Genomic DNA, 15,976 nt, shown 5'->3' with positions numbered 1-15,976 from the left:
ACCAGACCTGGCATAAGGGGCAAAAAAGCTTTGTTTCCAACTGATAATATTGCAGACTCTGTGTGCAAACTATGCCTTTTTTCCTGATAGTTGTATGACAATGTACTTTTCTTACTTGTAATGCTGCTTCTTGTGACTTACAGGACAAGGAGCAGTAAAAACAGTTACTGCTGTGACTTCTTCTACAGTGACTTCAGTACCAGCAACAACTGCGCAGCTTAACAAAGCATTATTCTCCTTTTCTTCTATGGGGTCTGTATAAACGTTAACATTTCTTTGTAGTCAATGTTAAGTATGAGTGTATTGGCTGTTACAGCAAGTGTTCTCTACAAGCTGCACAGAACTGTAAAACAGCAACTGCAAATGGTAGATTGGGAGGGCAGGGGTTGTACCAGAGTTCCTGGAAAACCTTCTTTTTTGTGGAAATCTACCTGAGTGAGGTCTGAAGGTCTGTGATAATTTGACACAATAGCTTGTTCCTTTGAGATATTTCATTCTGTGACTAACCAAGAGTAAATAATGACTGGCTTTCTTGTCAGGTTTATGTCCAGTGGGCTGTTGTACTAATCATACACTGAGTACTGGTATTTCTCATCATCAAGTGATAATTTGAGATGAGAGCAATATGACTGTAGTTAAAGCAGCAACTCATGGTCTGATGTTGTAGGTTTACTGTCTTTGAGTGCATGTCACCACTTCTCAGAGAAGAACTTTTATGTTGTATCTTGTGTGTTGGGTTTAAGGAAGAAGAAAAAGAGGCAGACCATAGCTAGATTTAAACTTGGCCCTTTTTTAGTGAACAAAAAGCAGTATCAGGAAAATCACCCCTAGCAATTGTGCAGAGGCATGTGAGGATAAACATTGGCTTTCCAGCAGCAGAAGATGGGATTGAGCACTGGCAACTTCTGCTCCCAGAGAAGGAGAAAGGACCTGAACAGGGTCATATGACACTTGTCACCACTGCAGATGGATTACAAAGAGTCATGTTGGGTTTTCTAACATGGGCATACACAGCCAGGTTTCAAATGCTGGCAGAGGTTTGAGACAAGTGCTTAGATTCACAATTAGGACTTGAAATTTGTGCAGATGGTTAAACTTGCTGACTTACTTATTTATTGGCTTGTTTTGGCTTGAGAAGTAGCCTGTTCATGAAAGTGACTAAAGAGTCCCCATGCCATCTGGTAACTTCTGTTACATGACAATAACACACAGCAAGGCATGTTGTGAACATATAGTTACTCTGAAATCTCTCCTATGAAGTGTTTTTCAGGGATGACAAACATTTCTTTGATCCTCTCTTATGTTTGGGGGAGAGGGAGGGCACCTTAGACATGATTGTTTGAAATTCTGCATGTGTACCTAATACTTAAGTGAATTTGTCTTTAAGTGGGTAACATGAAGCATTTCAAAACACATGCATGCTTTCAAATGGCTCAGTCTTAACCATTTCTCTGCAATTTTGTGTAGTGGATGCTACCCAGGTGGCATGCTGTGTTCTTCAAAAGGCTAAAACAGTGCTTCTGAGAGATTGAAATTGAGATTCAAAAAGCAAACAAACCCTGCTGCAGTGCAGGCTCCCAGGCTGCAGTGCCTCAGTCTATAAATCACTGCTGTTGTCAGTGATGTCTTAGTTTCACAGGCTGACTTGTGTATCAGCAGCTGGTCTTTGACAATTGGAGAAAGCTTAAAAGACCCTCAGGGAAGGAAGGTCTCTGGAGAATCCCAGTCCTCATTATGAAAGATCACAGTATTTTTGCAAGTCAGAATATTTTTAGTGTGAAATAGGCATGGAACCTTTACTTTCTGTCTTGCTGAGTGATCTGCTTTTTGATGGATGGGATTATCCAGTTATTCCCTTTTGTACATGTACTGTCTCTTACCTTTCAGGTCTTTTAAATAACCAGTCACCACTCTGGCTTCTGCTCTTGCTGGTCTCCCAAAAGTTGTCAGGATTTGGTGCTTGGTGTTCAGCTGCTGAGTTGAATGGGGAATAAATATACAGCAGAAAGGAAAGAATATGGGAAGATGAGGGGTGGTCAGAAGAGCTTTGAACGTTGACTCTTTTTAACCCTCCAGAAGTTTTGTCAGAGGGGAAACAAGAGGAGCCCAGTCTGTCCATATGCTTCTCTGCCTGCTTAGGCAGAGAGGTTGGAGAAACCTCTTGTTGCCTGACTTTGGGCAAGTCTGTACTGGAAATCTGAGTCTCAAAGTTGTGTTAATCATGGGGTTGGAAGTCTCAGCACTCTGAGCTAAGTGTCATTCTTTCCCTCTCTCCTCTTTCCTCCTAGGTCTGGATTTAATTTTGGTGTTGTCACATCAGCTGCTTCATCACCAACACCACCCAGCCTGGCTTCCTCGCAAGGTTAGTTTGGAAGAGTGTGCAAACAGTATCTATTCTCTGCTAAGACAACATTCACTCTCTCTGATTCATGTGATTCTTGGTTTATGTTGTAGTTCTATTACTAAAATTGCAGTAGGTGCAATAACATTATATATGTCTGCTGAATTATGCCCTCTAATGCACAGAAAACAAGGCCACCTTCCTTTCAGTTAAGAGTAAGCAAAATATCTGCTGCCAAGAACACCTAGGGGATGTTAGTTTATGAAAATGCTAATATCTGTAGTCATCTCCTGCTGTCTTTAATCTGTAGATTTAAAGTTGCCAAGGTGGTCTGACATTGCACTTTCCACTTAACAACAGCTTCTAGTAACAGGATGGAAATGCTTGGGATAACTTTGTGTTGCTTCTAAAATTGACAGTATGTAGGCAGGCTTTCCATTTCATAGGTAGACCATATTTGCCCCATCTGGGATTAACATACCTGATGTTTTCTGCCTTTAATTTCAGTCTAGCAAAAGAGATTTTGTCGTCCAAAACTCACTTCCAATGTTACTGGTTGCTCTAGTAAAAGCTTCCACCTCTTCTTGCAAATGTTGACTTGCTGATATCCTTAGCCCATCATGGCATGTCCATCTCTCCATCAAGCAGAGAGAACTACTTTGGCTTAAAACTTGAAGATTCAGTCAACTTAAAAGCTTAAGTAAATAACAGTGATTAAAGAAGGAGAGAATGCAGGAGACACCTGTAAACCACATCATTGTGTGAGGGCAGTCTCCTCACTGTGCTCTGAAGGGGTAGGAGCAGCTTTATCTCTGTTAGCTGGTGATGGAAGAAGAACAGAGGCATTTCAGTGCCTTAGGCGGAAACAAATGCTACATTACTCACTGTCAGTTACTAATATACTTAAATATACTTAATATACTTACAGGGTAAAACATAAGGATAATACCTACCAGCTGTACTAAGAAGCTTTTGCTCTTTGTTACTTGATCTCCATGCAGATTTCCTGCACCTTGTCCAAGTCCAAATCAACCCATAGTCCAAACACCAATGTCTTCAAGTCAGAATTTGTCTGCTTGGTGTTCAGAAATTAAATGACAATACATCAAATAAAACTAGTCCAGTCTCCCTTAAAACTTCAGCAGTTTCACTCTGTTGGACAGCAGTGTATCTTAGAACTGGAGCTGCTTTGGCAATTACATTGGAGAGTTTTTCTCTGGTCTTTGAAAGCAAAAATCAGGCTGCATAGAAGCTGGTCAGTGGTCTATAAATAGTTGAATTTGTAAAGAAAAATTGGATGCTGAGGCATTAGTTTAAACAGTTCTGTAGTGAAGGTCAGGAAATGTTTAGCTGAATCAAGTAAGAAGGGGTTACCAGGTCAGGTAGTAACCAGGCCTTTTGTTTTTGTCAAACTGTTGAAAAAGAGATAGGAGCCAAAGGCTGAAATGGTTCTCAAAGAGAAGGTGGTTATGTGGAGCCTACGGGAGGAAAGTAAGTGTTTGTCACTGCAACCCTGTCCATAAGGGCTTCAAATGTCACTCTTGTCTCCAGAAAGCACATGGAAGTGGCAATAACCAGCTAGTCAGAGGCCTTAGAGTTTTGAGGCAAGAGCACTGGCTAACACTCCAGGATGCACTAAAGCATGATTTTATTGTAAGGATGAAAAATGAGCTTTGCGTACTGTAAATCAGTTTGTAACTCCTTTCTCTCTCACTGACAGCCCCTGCTAAAGAATCCACCCAGACTGAGGCGTTTTCATTTGCTGGGGGTTCTAAATTTGGAGTAGTCCCTGAGAGCTCCTTTGCTTTTGGGTCCCTCAAGCCAGGAAGTGCCTCAGGAGCCTTAGCAGGAAGTAGCTCGTTGGCAGATGGCACCCAGTCAAACAAACCTGCTGCAACAACGTCTTCTGCTCCCTCCACGACCTCTGGCAAGTTGGATATCCCTCCATCTAAACCAGGAGATCACTTGTTTCAGAGCAACCTAGCTGGTGAAACGCTTGGGAGCTTCTCAGGACTACGAGTAGGTCAAGTAGATGATAATGCCAAGACCACCACTAAAGCACCATCTACCAGTATTGCAGGAACACAGTCAAATAAAGTATCTACGATACCTTCTGGCTTTACTTTTGGTGCTTCCCTGCCATTAGTAATAGCTGGAGAAGCTGCTTCAACATCAGTCACGTCAGCTGGCACAACATCCCCCTCCAGCAGCACTGCTGCCACAGGCAGCCTCTTTGGCAGTGTCCAGATCACCAGCACAGGGTCTTCTGGAGTATTCAACCTTGGAGGCTCTAGTGGCAACAAACCCACCTTTTCATTCGGCATTCAGCAAGCAAGCAGTGTGAGCACATCCACCTCTACCCCTTCTACTCTCCCTGCTTCCACGTCCCTCTCGTTTGGAAGTTTCTTGAGTTTATCACAAACCGCTGTCCCTGCTGCAACATCTGGTAAGGGTACAGGGGATGCCAAATCACCACCCGTGTCAGAAAAAATACCTGAAAATGAAGCTGTAGCAGCTGGGTCTTCACCTCAAATGGCACCGTCACCACAGGTACAGCTTTCAGAGGCCACTAAAGAGGTCACTTTACCCCAGGCCACAGCTGGGGACACTGTCTCTGCGAGCACCACAGCAGCACCTCCCCCTGATGCTGCTCCTGCCTCCACAAGTGATTTGAAGGCATCAGTGCCTCCTGCTCCTGCCCCCCCAGATCAGAATGTCTTGGCGACACCCTCTGCAGCAAACGTTGCCTCTCCGGCTGAAGCCACAAGCGTGTTGGCTGCTACCTCTGATGTTGCTACATGTGTTCAGAGCCCAGCTGTTGGTACCTCTGTGTTTGCCCCCACTTCTACAGGGTCCTCTGTGTTCTCTCAGCCTCCAAGTTCCAGCACTTCGGGCTCAGCATTTAGCCAGCCTGCTGGTGATACAACTGCCACTCCTTCCACACCACCAGTTTTTGGACAACTACCCACAGGTACCACAGCATCCTCTCCATTTGGGCAACTCACGACCAGTACCTTGTCCACTGCCACCACTACCACACAGGCAGCCAGCTCAGGTTTTGGTACCTCTGCTTTTGGCACCACCACTACTGGGGGCTTTGGCCAACCAGCCTTTGGACAAGCACCAACCTTTGGGCAACCAGCAAGCAGCTCTTCAAGTGGTTTTACCTTTAGCCAGTCTGGATTTGGGACAATGCCAGCTTTTGGCCAGCCAGCAGCTTCCACAGCCACCTCAAGCAGTGGCAATGTTTTTGGAGCACCAGCTAGCACTAACAGTGCCAGCTCCTTCTCCTTTGGACAGCCATCTGCCAGCACGGGAGGTGGGTTGTTTGGACAAAGCAGCCCTCCAGTGTTTGGGCAGAGCACTGGCTTTGGGCAAGGAGGATCTGTCTTTGGTGTATCTGCCACTGCCACCACCACTGCATCATCTGCTGGGTTCAGCTTCTGCCAGGCTTCAGGTAAGAGCAAACTGCAGGAGATGTGATACCCCATTGCTGCTGTCTGGAAAGCAGGATGAGTTTAATTACTTTTCCCCCCTTACCACAGCACTTGATGGTTTTTGGTTTGTTGTTTTGTTGGATTTTTCAATCAGTAAGAATAGTAGCTCCACTGTGTGTGTGTGTGTGTGAGCTAATGTTGGACACTAAAGGAGCTCTTGCTCTGCTTTGCTTTCAATCCAAGCCTGCTTTCATTTTATACTTGCAGCTCAACCTTGACTTAATTTTTATTTCTGTATTGTCCTGCCTGTTACACAATAAGTGGGTTGGGTTCAGCATATAGTCTAAAATATTTTGAAATAATGTGTCAGAGAATCATAGAATCACAAACTGGTTTGGGTTGGAAGGGGCCTTAAAGATCATCTAGTTCCAACTCCGCCATGCCATGGGCAGGGACACCTCCCACTAGACCAGGTTGCTCCAAGCCCCATCCAACCTGTCCTTGAGCTCTTCCAGGGATGGGGCATCCATAACTTCCTTGGTCAACCTGTGCCAGTGTCTCAGCACCCTCACAGGAAAGAGTTTCTTCCTAATGTCCTAACCTAAATTGTTGTAATTTGTGACACTTGAAGTGGCAAAGCAGCTCTGAGGCCACAATCAAGACAGTGAATACAGATGCAGCACTTCCTTCTGTGGATCTGTGGTCAGGTATAGCACTGTACCATGATCTGTGATGGCAAAAAAAAACAACATGTTAAGCCCTCAAAGTGATGGGTTAGCAAGGAACTAATCTGTTAAATCCACTTTTGCATTTGGTGACACCTCAAAATTAAAAATAGTGGTAACATGACCATCAGCTACCTGTCTACACAGTTAAATTGAGTGCTTGCATGGACCAAACACCTTCTTTGTCAGTCTGCTTTTGTTCTCCATGTTGCTACAATATATTGTTGGGTTTTTTCCAAAGCTTTTTCTGTACAATCTTCAGAGAGAGAGTTTCTAGGGAAAAGTAAAAAGTACATTATAATAACAGAGAGCATGTCTTTCTAAGGAAGAAAAACTAATTAGGCTAATTTAATTAAAAATTATGGCACTGTAGGCAAACTGCTTGCTCATTTTAACTACAGTAACAGAGAACAGTTAAATTGGAGAAAGTGAACTGTGATTGAGAAAGGTGTTCCTAATTATAGAAGTGCAAGTTTTAATACAAAATGTGCATTTAAAGGAACTGGGAAATGGAATGGGGAGTTCTTTTTTTTAAATCAAAATATTTCATTGTCTAGAAGGGGGAATCTTGAGGTAACAAAGCTCACAGCCTTCTTCTATGATGGAAATCAGAAAGCTACAGTGCTTGTTCATGACTTGCAGCATTATTATAGCAACCTTAACAGAAATTCTTACATTGTTAGCAAGAAATCTCACAAGTGAAAAAGCCTCTTATTTTCTGTTTGGTTTAAGTTGGGCAAAAAGCAAAGGAGAATGACTTTCAAAAACTTTCAATGGAATTTATTATTTCTGTGTTGGCACATACTTAAAATTTGTCCAACCCAGATGGTAACACAATTGGTATTCCTGTGTTTTGGCATGGGAGTCCTGTCCTTTCCCTGTTTCTGGACTAGTGTCACTTCCTTAAATTGTCTTATAGCCTAGAAGTAGTGCTGGTGGCTTATTTTCCTTTCTTTTTTTTGGCAGGTTTTGGTTCTAGTAACACAGGTTCTGTGTTTGGGCAAGCAGCTAATACTGGAGGCACTGTCTTTGGCCAGGCAAGTATTTATTGCTTTTGTAGAATGAAGGGACTGTTTCACTGAGTAGACCTGTTCAGGGTTCCCTGTCTATTTCTGATATATAGGGGAAAAAAAGAAAAAAAAAAAAAGATGGAATTTTATAGGCTCAGTAAAAAGTGTCCCAGTCTGTACTGAAGATATTTGCTATTTTATTTGGTATCAAAGCAGCATCTGCTGAATCTTCTCCAAAGGGTGTGGAGAGACAAAGGTTTTTACCACATGCAAGATAAGATAGAGATGTGGTAACTCACCTGCCTTTATTCCATGCTGAGTGGAAAGTGGACAGTGTAGGGCAAGTTTCAAAGGCTTTATTCTGTACCACAGGCAAGGTTTGAGACAACTTAAATAAGATTTCATGGCATCATGTGTTGGAAGGTAATTGCCTGTTGGTTCATCAGCCCCTTTGTACATTCAGAGGAATAGGCCAGACAGAAAAGTCAGCCCTGGGGGCATGTGCTGTTTTGACTTTGCTTAAATCCCCCTTTTTGTGTTCTAGCAGCCTTCTTCTTCCAGTGGAGGCTTGTTTGGAACTGGAAGTGGTGGGAGAAGTGGAGGCTTCTTCAGTGGCTTGGGAGGAAAGCCAAGTCAGGATGCAGCCAATAAGAATCCCTTCAGTTCCTCCAGTGGAGGATTTGGATCTGCAGCTTCCCAGAGTAAGTGAACAAAACAAGAATACAAAGTGTGCTGTGATTTCCATCTGCTTTTGTGATCCCATCTGCTTTTCTGCCATTAGTTGTCTTTGAGTAAATTCTGTGCTAACATGAAAGGCTTCTAGTGGGTAATGGAGACAGTGTGAGTGATGTGTAATCCATTGTTTGCCTTTTAGGTTTATGGAAAACAAGTAGGGAAGCCATTGAAACAAACAGGCAGATGCAAGAAGTGTAAAGGATGTCTATATTCTGTTGGGAATTCTTGGCACAATGCTGCTTTAAAATTGAATACTCTTAAGTTCATGTCACTGATTTTCTGCTTCCAACTTGGTTGGAAGTTAGAAAGCTTTAATTATTTCTCATCTGCCCTAACACCATCAACATTGTTAACAAGCTCATCCTCAAGAGAAACAAGAAGTGTGTGATGGATAGCAGGTTCCTCAGCTTTGTCCAAAAATGGCTGGTTTTATGGACCACATGCAAGATAATTTACCAAAATTTGCTATAATATGTGGATAAGCTCTGTCATTTTTCATGTCTAGGAGGAGGTGTGAGTTTTTTTCAGTCACATGGATGTAATAAAGAAAAATAAATCTGCTTAGTGGTTGGTTTGTGGATTTAGTCTGTTTTGATAAGGAAGAACAATTATGAAGTTCCTTCTATTAGTTTTTATCTGGATTTGGTAGATGGGGTGAGGGTCTCACAGATGAACTCTTAGAAGCACTGTGAGTAGATGACAGGAATTGTTAAAGCCCCCCTTGGGAGCAACAAGGGGAAGCTCAGCTTCTCACTGCAGAGTGTTCGTTTTGACGTGTTCATTTCGTGCTTGGGTTTGGGGAAGCAAAAGGAGTTTCCCTTTCTTCTGATGCAGTTAATGAAGTGTAACACAGAATATTGTCTATTATGAGCTTCATTAGTATCCTTTATCTCCCCAGATTCTTCTAGCTTATTTGGAAACAGTGGAGCAAAGACCTTTGGATTTGGCAGCTCATCTTTTGGAGAGCAGAAGCCCACGGGAACTTTCAGCTCGGGTGGTGGAAGTGTGGCATCTCAAGGCTTTGGATTCTCCAGTCCAACCAAAGCAGGTACTTTGTTAACCCACCCATTATGAACATCCACACTTATACCAGGAGGTATTTTATCAGTCTGACCTGTCATCATCACTGTCCTCTGTGGTTGAGCTGTTGATCTCTGGCAGTTAATTGACTCAAATATTGGAAATTTCACAAAACCTCTTTTCTTTATACTGTCACCTGCCCAAAGGAATAACCACAAAAGCAGTGGTGCTGAGATATGTTCAGTAGAACTGTATGGCAACATGTTAATTTTGTTAATGGCTGGACAAAAATGGAGGTCCAAAGGGTGAGGCAGAGCAAAGCTTTTCTCCTCTGTCCTCAGGCAGTTCTTACAGTGAGTGTTGATGGACAGGTGTTCTGCTCCAATTGTGTGTCCTGAAGTTTCATCACTGGGGGCAGCAGGGAAGGCTTGGTTGTCTTTGTTGTCTGGAGCCAATGGTGCTCAAGAACTTCCTCAGAGAAGCACTCTCTGCTATGACAGTAGCTGTGCTCTCAGGTTAGTGAAGTGGCTGAGAGCATAATGATGGTGTTACCTGATCCAGCAGCCATTTGTGAGCTGTCTCTCAAGTACTGCATTCTGCTCCATAGTGGGCTGAGTGGCATTCCTCCCATCTGTTAGTTTTACGAGAGGAGGAGAAGGGCATTGCTGAGGGAAGTCTTTCATTCACCCAATGACTCTATCCTTGCTTTTGATTATTTTGGTTTCAAAATTCTTAGTGAGATTTTTCAAGAGGTTTCTGCAGAAGGCACATCCACTCACACTGAGCCTCTCAGATCCTTCCCTTCTCTGGTTATATTTGCCACATGCTGAAACGAATGGTGCATCTTCCTCTCCCAGCTGCAGTGAAAGTGTTTGATTTAAATCCCCTTTGTCCTGTTTCCACTACTTGCATGTTTCACTTTCCTTTCTCCACTATTTGTTACTATGTGTTGCAGAAGAGGGTACTGAGCAAAGCTTCAGCCCCTGTGGTAAATACTGCAACTTCCTAGAGGTACAGGTAGCAAGATACCTGATCTGTGTTTAAATAATTCAGGCCTAGCTTTTATTTTTCCAGACCTTTTGTGTTTACAGCCAAACAGTATCTGTTTCCTTGCCATGGACTGGAATTTCAGCCAGGGTATCACAACGTGTGGTCGTATCCCAGTCCTCAGCCTTAGTGAAACAAAAGAGCAGCTGTCCTTCACTTTCCACAGTGTCAATCATAAACAGGCCAGAAATATCAGCGGATGAACTCAGAATAAAATAATCTGGGTAGAAGTCCATTTAGAGCTGCAGAAGGTGGCTAAACCCCAAACAGAAATTGCCAAGAGCAGAGTTCAGTTCTTGATTCCCTGCAGGAATGGTGCAGTTCCACTGACCTGGCCTTTAATTATTGCATCTTAGTGTCCACCACTCAAGCCAGGATTAGAGGACACCCTGCCTCCTGAATCTTTTTGCATCACTGGAGCACCTCAGTACCAAGCTTGCTGTGTCTACTCTGTGATTTTAAGATCTGATCTTAAGAGATGGGGGAGACTTGCCCATTGCACTGGGGAGTTCCTCCTGTGGAAGCAGTTGCATGTATTGAGTTCTGTCCTCTGGACACATGTTTGTCCTCCCAGAGCTTTAGATGAGAAGCCAGGTCTGCAGCTAGACCCAGCAGCAGATGTTCATGAAGATGCCCTTTACTGGAGACTCTTCATTCTGCATTGTCTTCTGCAGTTTATTTGGACAGTAACTTCTTTAAATGGTGATGAGCAGAGCTTTGCTTTAAAACTAACTGCAGGAGCTCAGCTTTTTCTGGAAGGAAGAGCTAGTTTTATGATGAAGAATGGATGTCTTTTATTATTATAAAAGTATCAGTCCATCCGTCACCTATTGGATGTATTTTTACTGTCACTTTGCTATGGTACATGCCTGCTAGCTCACAATTAAGATGCTGATTTTTAATCTAAAGTAGAGATTCCTCCACAGTGTGCAGACATGGATGATGTGTCACCACCTTTTAGTACATCTGTGGGGATTGGGTTGATTTTGTGCTCAGATGTTCAAAAGACCCAGAATGTGGTTTCCTCCTGGGTTGCCTCTTAATTTGGTTGCAGTTTTTGTGCAGGCACTCAGGCACTTTTCTTATCAATGTCTTTAGTAACAAAATGCCCCGCAGTTTGGAAGCTGTGTGGCAGCTAGTTTTATAAATAATTGTGTGTCCATGTGGTGAGAGTAACTGCCCCAGGATGGAGATGGTAAATTTGGGAATCTAGTTTGTGGTTTTTTTCACTTTATTGTTAACGTGATGTTCTTGTCCCTTTTTTTTGTTTGTTTGTTTTTGCCTCTGTTTTGCTCAGGTGGCTTCGGTGCTGCTCCAGTGTTTGGCAGCCCTCCTACTTTTGGGGGATCCCCTGGGTTTGGAGGGGTGCCAGCATTCGGTTCAGCCCCAACCTTTTCAAGCCCTCTGGGCTCAACGGGAGGCAAAGTGTTCGGCGAGGGGACAGCGGCCGCCAGCGCTGGAGGATTTGGGTAAGCTCTCCAGGGCCTGGGCAAGCAAATATTCTGCCATGACACATACTATTGTACTTAGTTACCTCTGCTTAATGTAAAGAATATTATTCTGTGATTGATTGCCAAGGTCTAAGTGTCCTTGGTTTGCTGTTTGTTTGGTTTTTTGAAAGGCATAAACCAGACTTTAACCCCAAAGGAAATAACGAGCAAGATCTCATTTTAGTGCTGAAACTGCTGTGTTGGATCTTCAGCTTTAGATACAGGGGGAGGAAATGTGAGTCATCTTGCAAGTGTCTAAGGGAATGAGTTCAAATCTAGGCCTACAAACTATGCCTAGCAAAGAAAATAATAAATATCATTATCTGTGACTCTGTCTAGCCACCTTATCCACTCATGAGATTTGGGCTAGAGATACTAATGAGAATTCAGTCTGTATTCTCATTTCTGGGGGTGGGAGGAAGCACTTGTAACAGCCTGTGCTTCCAGAGAGATTTGTGTTTATCCCACACTGATTGTTTTCACCTGTTTCTTTACCCCTTAAGCCTGTGCTTGGCTCCAGAGCAGACAGCACTTTATTCCTTGTTTTCTTCAGCAAATACAGAATTTCAAACCCTGCAGAGCAGCTTCTGAAATAGGCAGCAAATGCACTTCTTCAACATACAATTATATTCAGACTAAATAGACCCAATTAAAAAAAAAAGTAATAAAAACTTCCAGTGAAGAGAGGAAACTGGATGTCTTCCCAATCTTAGTGTTTGTATATTTCACAAATGTTTGTCTTTAGGTTCAGGAGGAACTGCCTTTACTTAAGGCACACTAGAATATCCAGAAGTTAATTTATTAATTCCTTATAAGCTTAGGCAGATATACCAGGGCACCCCTGAGCTGTGGGAGGCTTTAACTGGGCTCTTCTGCTACACCCTGAACTCTAGTGTAGCAAGTTGGACAATCTCTTTGGAAAGGATAAAAAGAAGAGGCAGCTTAATTAAACCCCTGCAAAGGAGGATGTGTTTGTAGGGACAACTTAGCTTCAACTTCACTGATATTTTGTTCAGTTCCAAATTTGAGCTATTGTGCTGCAGGATTTTGTCCTGAAACTGGATGCACTGGGTGACAATGTTGGAAACTTAAAGATAAAAATGGGTTCAGAACAAGGAACATGGTAATGCAAACAGAGGTCTTACACCAGCAGTCTGCAGGCTCAAGAAAGACAATTCAGTGGCTTAACTGAGAAGTTTTGAGGATTTCTTCCCTATTAGAAAGGTGCAGATTCACTCTGGTATTTTCAGAGCTGCCTGAGGAATTTGATTCTGATTTTTAAAACTGCAAAAGAGAGTGTCTTAAAATTCCCAGGCAGCTTTACAAAACTCCAAATTTCACCCCAACATTTTGAGAGAGAGTTTAATTCTACAGTATAATGTAGCTCCTGTGCAGGACTTCCTTTCTGCCTTTCTCTGGAAGTAAAGCTTTAAAAATCCCAAATCCAGAAAAGCTGTTTTGGTATTAGCCCAGAGTTCCTGTGAACACCCTGCTAGCTTAAATTCATGTGATTCATTGCTGCTTCAGTTCTGAAAAATCTGCATTGCTCGATAAATGACTTCAGTGTCAAAAATAGAAACCACCACACTTTAAAGTCTGCAATTCAGACTGTTTGTGAGCAAATAATGTTTTGCTTTCATAAACTAACCTCAAATGCCTCTTGGTTCTGTTTTGTGTAGGAGCTTTACAAAAGACCTGGAAAAATCTGGGCAAAATAGGTTTGATTAAATTGCTGCCAGGCAGTGACTGCATCTCAGGCCTTTTGTATGTTTAAAAAAAAAAAAGAATTGTGCATAGTGAAACTGTTTCTCCACTCCTACTTAGCATTTTCAGCAGGTGTGTTCTTCTAGTTGCAACTGAAAGAAACAGTTTGAACCACAGGTTTCCTTGTCACTATTCCACTTCCTTTCACCGGGGAGAGATGTTTTGTGCTGTTTAGTGGCACAGTCCTCAGGAGGTGAGCACTGTAAAATCCTCTTCTCAAATGCATCCCTCCCCATTCTGGCTTCTGTTACAAAAAAACTACAAAACCTGTTCTGCCCTTGCTGAGAAAACCACATTTGTGGCTCTGAGCTGAAGTTGTCTGCAAGGTGCATGGGTCAAAAGCCAAACCAGAGGCACAGGGGGTGGTTGGCAGGGCCAGGGATGCAAAGTCACTGAAGTGCCTGTTGGATCTAGACCCATACATGGAGGCAGTGTGTATAGTTGGCTGTGTCTGGGACAGGAGAGGTGATGTCCTTTACCAAGTGAATTGCTTGTCACACTGCTACAAGGGTTGTCTGTTATTTGGAGAGATATGGTTTGATGTGGTGGTTTTGTTTTGTTTTGAAGTCTTCTAGATCTGGATGGATGCAGAGGTGGGTTAATGTGCTGTCAGTTCATATTGTAAGTCAGAAGTGACAGGGGCTGGTGTGAGGCTCAGCCTTGCAAAGCTGCCACACCATTTGACTTGGCCAGCTGAGGAAAGGGCTGGCACTGGGTAGCATTGAGCACTTGCAGGGCTGCCTATTTGAAAGTTTTGTGTCTGCATTTTGCTCAGTTTAATTTAGAGAAACATTTGTCTTTTGAGTGCAGTCTTTGCTTTCAGAATTGGGAAGAGTGATTGGGGGCAGAGAATATGGTCTCATTAGTGTTGTGCTGATAGCTCTGCAGGGCCTGGCTGGACAGAGTGGGTGGAGAAAGGAGACCAATTTCCATATATAAAAGTGTTTCTTGTTTCACTCCCCAAAAGCAATTAGGGAAATAATCCAAAGGTGGTGTGGAGAAGTGCCAGGGAGGTGCAGATCTTCTGGAAAGCACTGGAACTGTGTGTAGTTCAGAATGGGGAGAGAAAGGAAATGAGTAGTGAGCAAGTTACCATTTGAAGGTCGGGAGTCTGAGTGCCATGTCTGGGCTCTACTTTGTGCTGTAGCTGTGAGCAGCTCATACCCACTCTGTGTTTGCTGCCCTGTTTGTGAAACAAAATGATGCTGTACTTCTGAGCTTAGAGTGAGAACTACACAGAGGGGTGAATTGTCATATCCCATTTGATGGCTGGAGTTGGCATTTCCAAGCACTTGAGAATGTACCCTGTGTAAGCATGAACATATTTGCCTTTCTGTCTGATGTACTTCAAGAATGTAGCCTGAACAGACATTTGTATATAAAATAGTCTTTCCCAAACCAAGAAATTATGTTTCCAGAATGAACAATTATAATTATTCCTAATGGGTCGCCTTGCTCTTTTGATGTATCCTTGTTTAAGGAGTGCACTGTTCTCATGGTAAGTATGGGGAGAATTTTATTTAGTGTAGGTAGAGAAGATGCTTGCAGACACAAACTTTCTCTTCACACTGCAGGTTTGGTGGTACCAGTAACAACACAGCATCGTTTGGCACCCTAGCAAATCAAAACACCCCGACGTTTGGATCACTGTCCCAGCAGGGTACTGGGTTTGGCACCCAAAGCAGTGGATTCTCAGCTTTTGGGACAGGTGGAGGAGGTAGGAGAAGCTCAAATATAATAGCCCCTGTGTCTTGAGTTTTCCCTGGAATGGGGTGTGACTCCTCAGCTTCCAGTTAAAACTCTGCCTGGTTCTGGTCCTGCTATAGGGAAGGCCCCATGTAACAGAGAATTGAGCTGCAGGGTGGGGTGTAGCAGCTTCTCAGATTTTATCTCCTAATTCCATCAAAGATTTGCTGTGGCATGTCAATAAATCACTCTTCTTCACACTTCATCAGATCACTGCTTTTCACACCTTTGGGGGGAATAGTCCCTCCTTCTTAAAGCACAACACTGAGCAGCAGTGCATGTCAGCACCACATGCATGGGTATCTGTGTGTAGGGACTTGGTGTCGAAGGTTCACACACTGCAAAGCTGAACTAAAACACCAGCAGCCAAGTTTTCAGCTGATGTAATTCAGTGGAAGCTGCAGTGATTTACACAGGACTGAGAACAGAACCTGTGAAAGAGGGTATGTTCAGTGGTGGTCTGCCTGCCACCCCTGGCTTGCATTAAGCACAAACTCCCTCTGTTTTCACTGAGAGGTGAACCAGGCACATTGTGTGCACTTGTTACTAATGAATGGACATAGCTGATTAGCAGTGAAAGCAAAACCCTCTTAGCAACTGAGGCAAGTCACTTTTCCTCTAGATGGAGATTTGACTTTCATTGTTTGCCCATCACTCTTTC

General features: G+C 43.2%; 1 protein-coding gene across 1 annotated transcript in view; it reads left to right on the top strand.

Annotated features, from left to right (window-relative positions):
* NUP214 (nucleoporin 214kDa) overlaps positions 1-15,976 on the top strand; it is a 44,973-nt gene that overhangs the window by 27,709 nt on the left and 1,288 nt on the right. The window contains exons 27-34 of the mRNA XM_009998983.1: positions 144-252; positions 2,289-2,362; positions 4,062-5,798; positions 7,470-7,540; positions 8,058-8,214; positions 9,147-9,296; positions 11,613-11,784; positions 15,144-15,286. Coding sequence (XP_009997285.1) covers positions 144-252; positions 2,289-2,362; positions 4,062-5,798; positions 7,470-7,540; positions 8,058-8,214; positions 9,147-9,296; positions 11,613-11,784; positions 15,144-15,286 — 2,613 coding nt within the window. The remainder of the gene's footprint in view (positions 1-143; positions 253-2,288; positions 2,363-4,061; positions 5,799-7,469; positions 7,541-8,057; positions 8,215-9,146; positions 9,297-11,612; positions 11,785-15,143; positions 15,287-15,976) is intronic.

The sequence above is a fragment of the Chaetura pelagica genome, unplaced genomic scaffold (genome assembly GCF_000747805.2).
Source record: "Chaetura pelagica isolate M959 unplaced genomic scaffold, ChaPel_1.0 scaffold405, whole genome shotgun sequence".
Classification (NCBI taxonomy): Eukaryota; Metazoa; Chordata; class Aves; order Apodiformes; family Apodidae; genus Chaetura; species Chaetura pelagica.
Note: the sequence above shows the minus strand (reverse complement) of the source record. Positions and strands in the feature narration are given on the sequence as shown.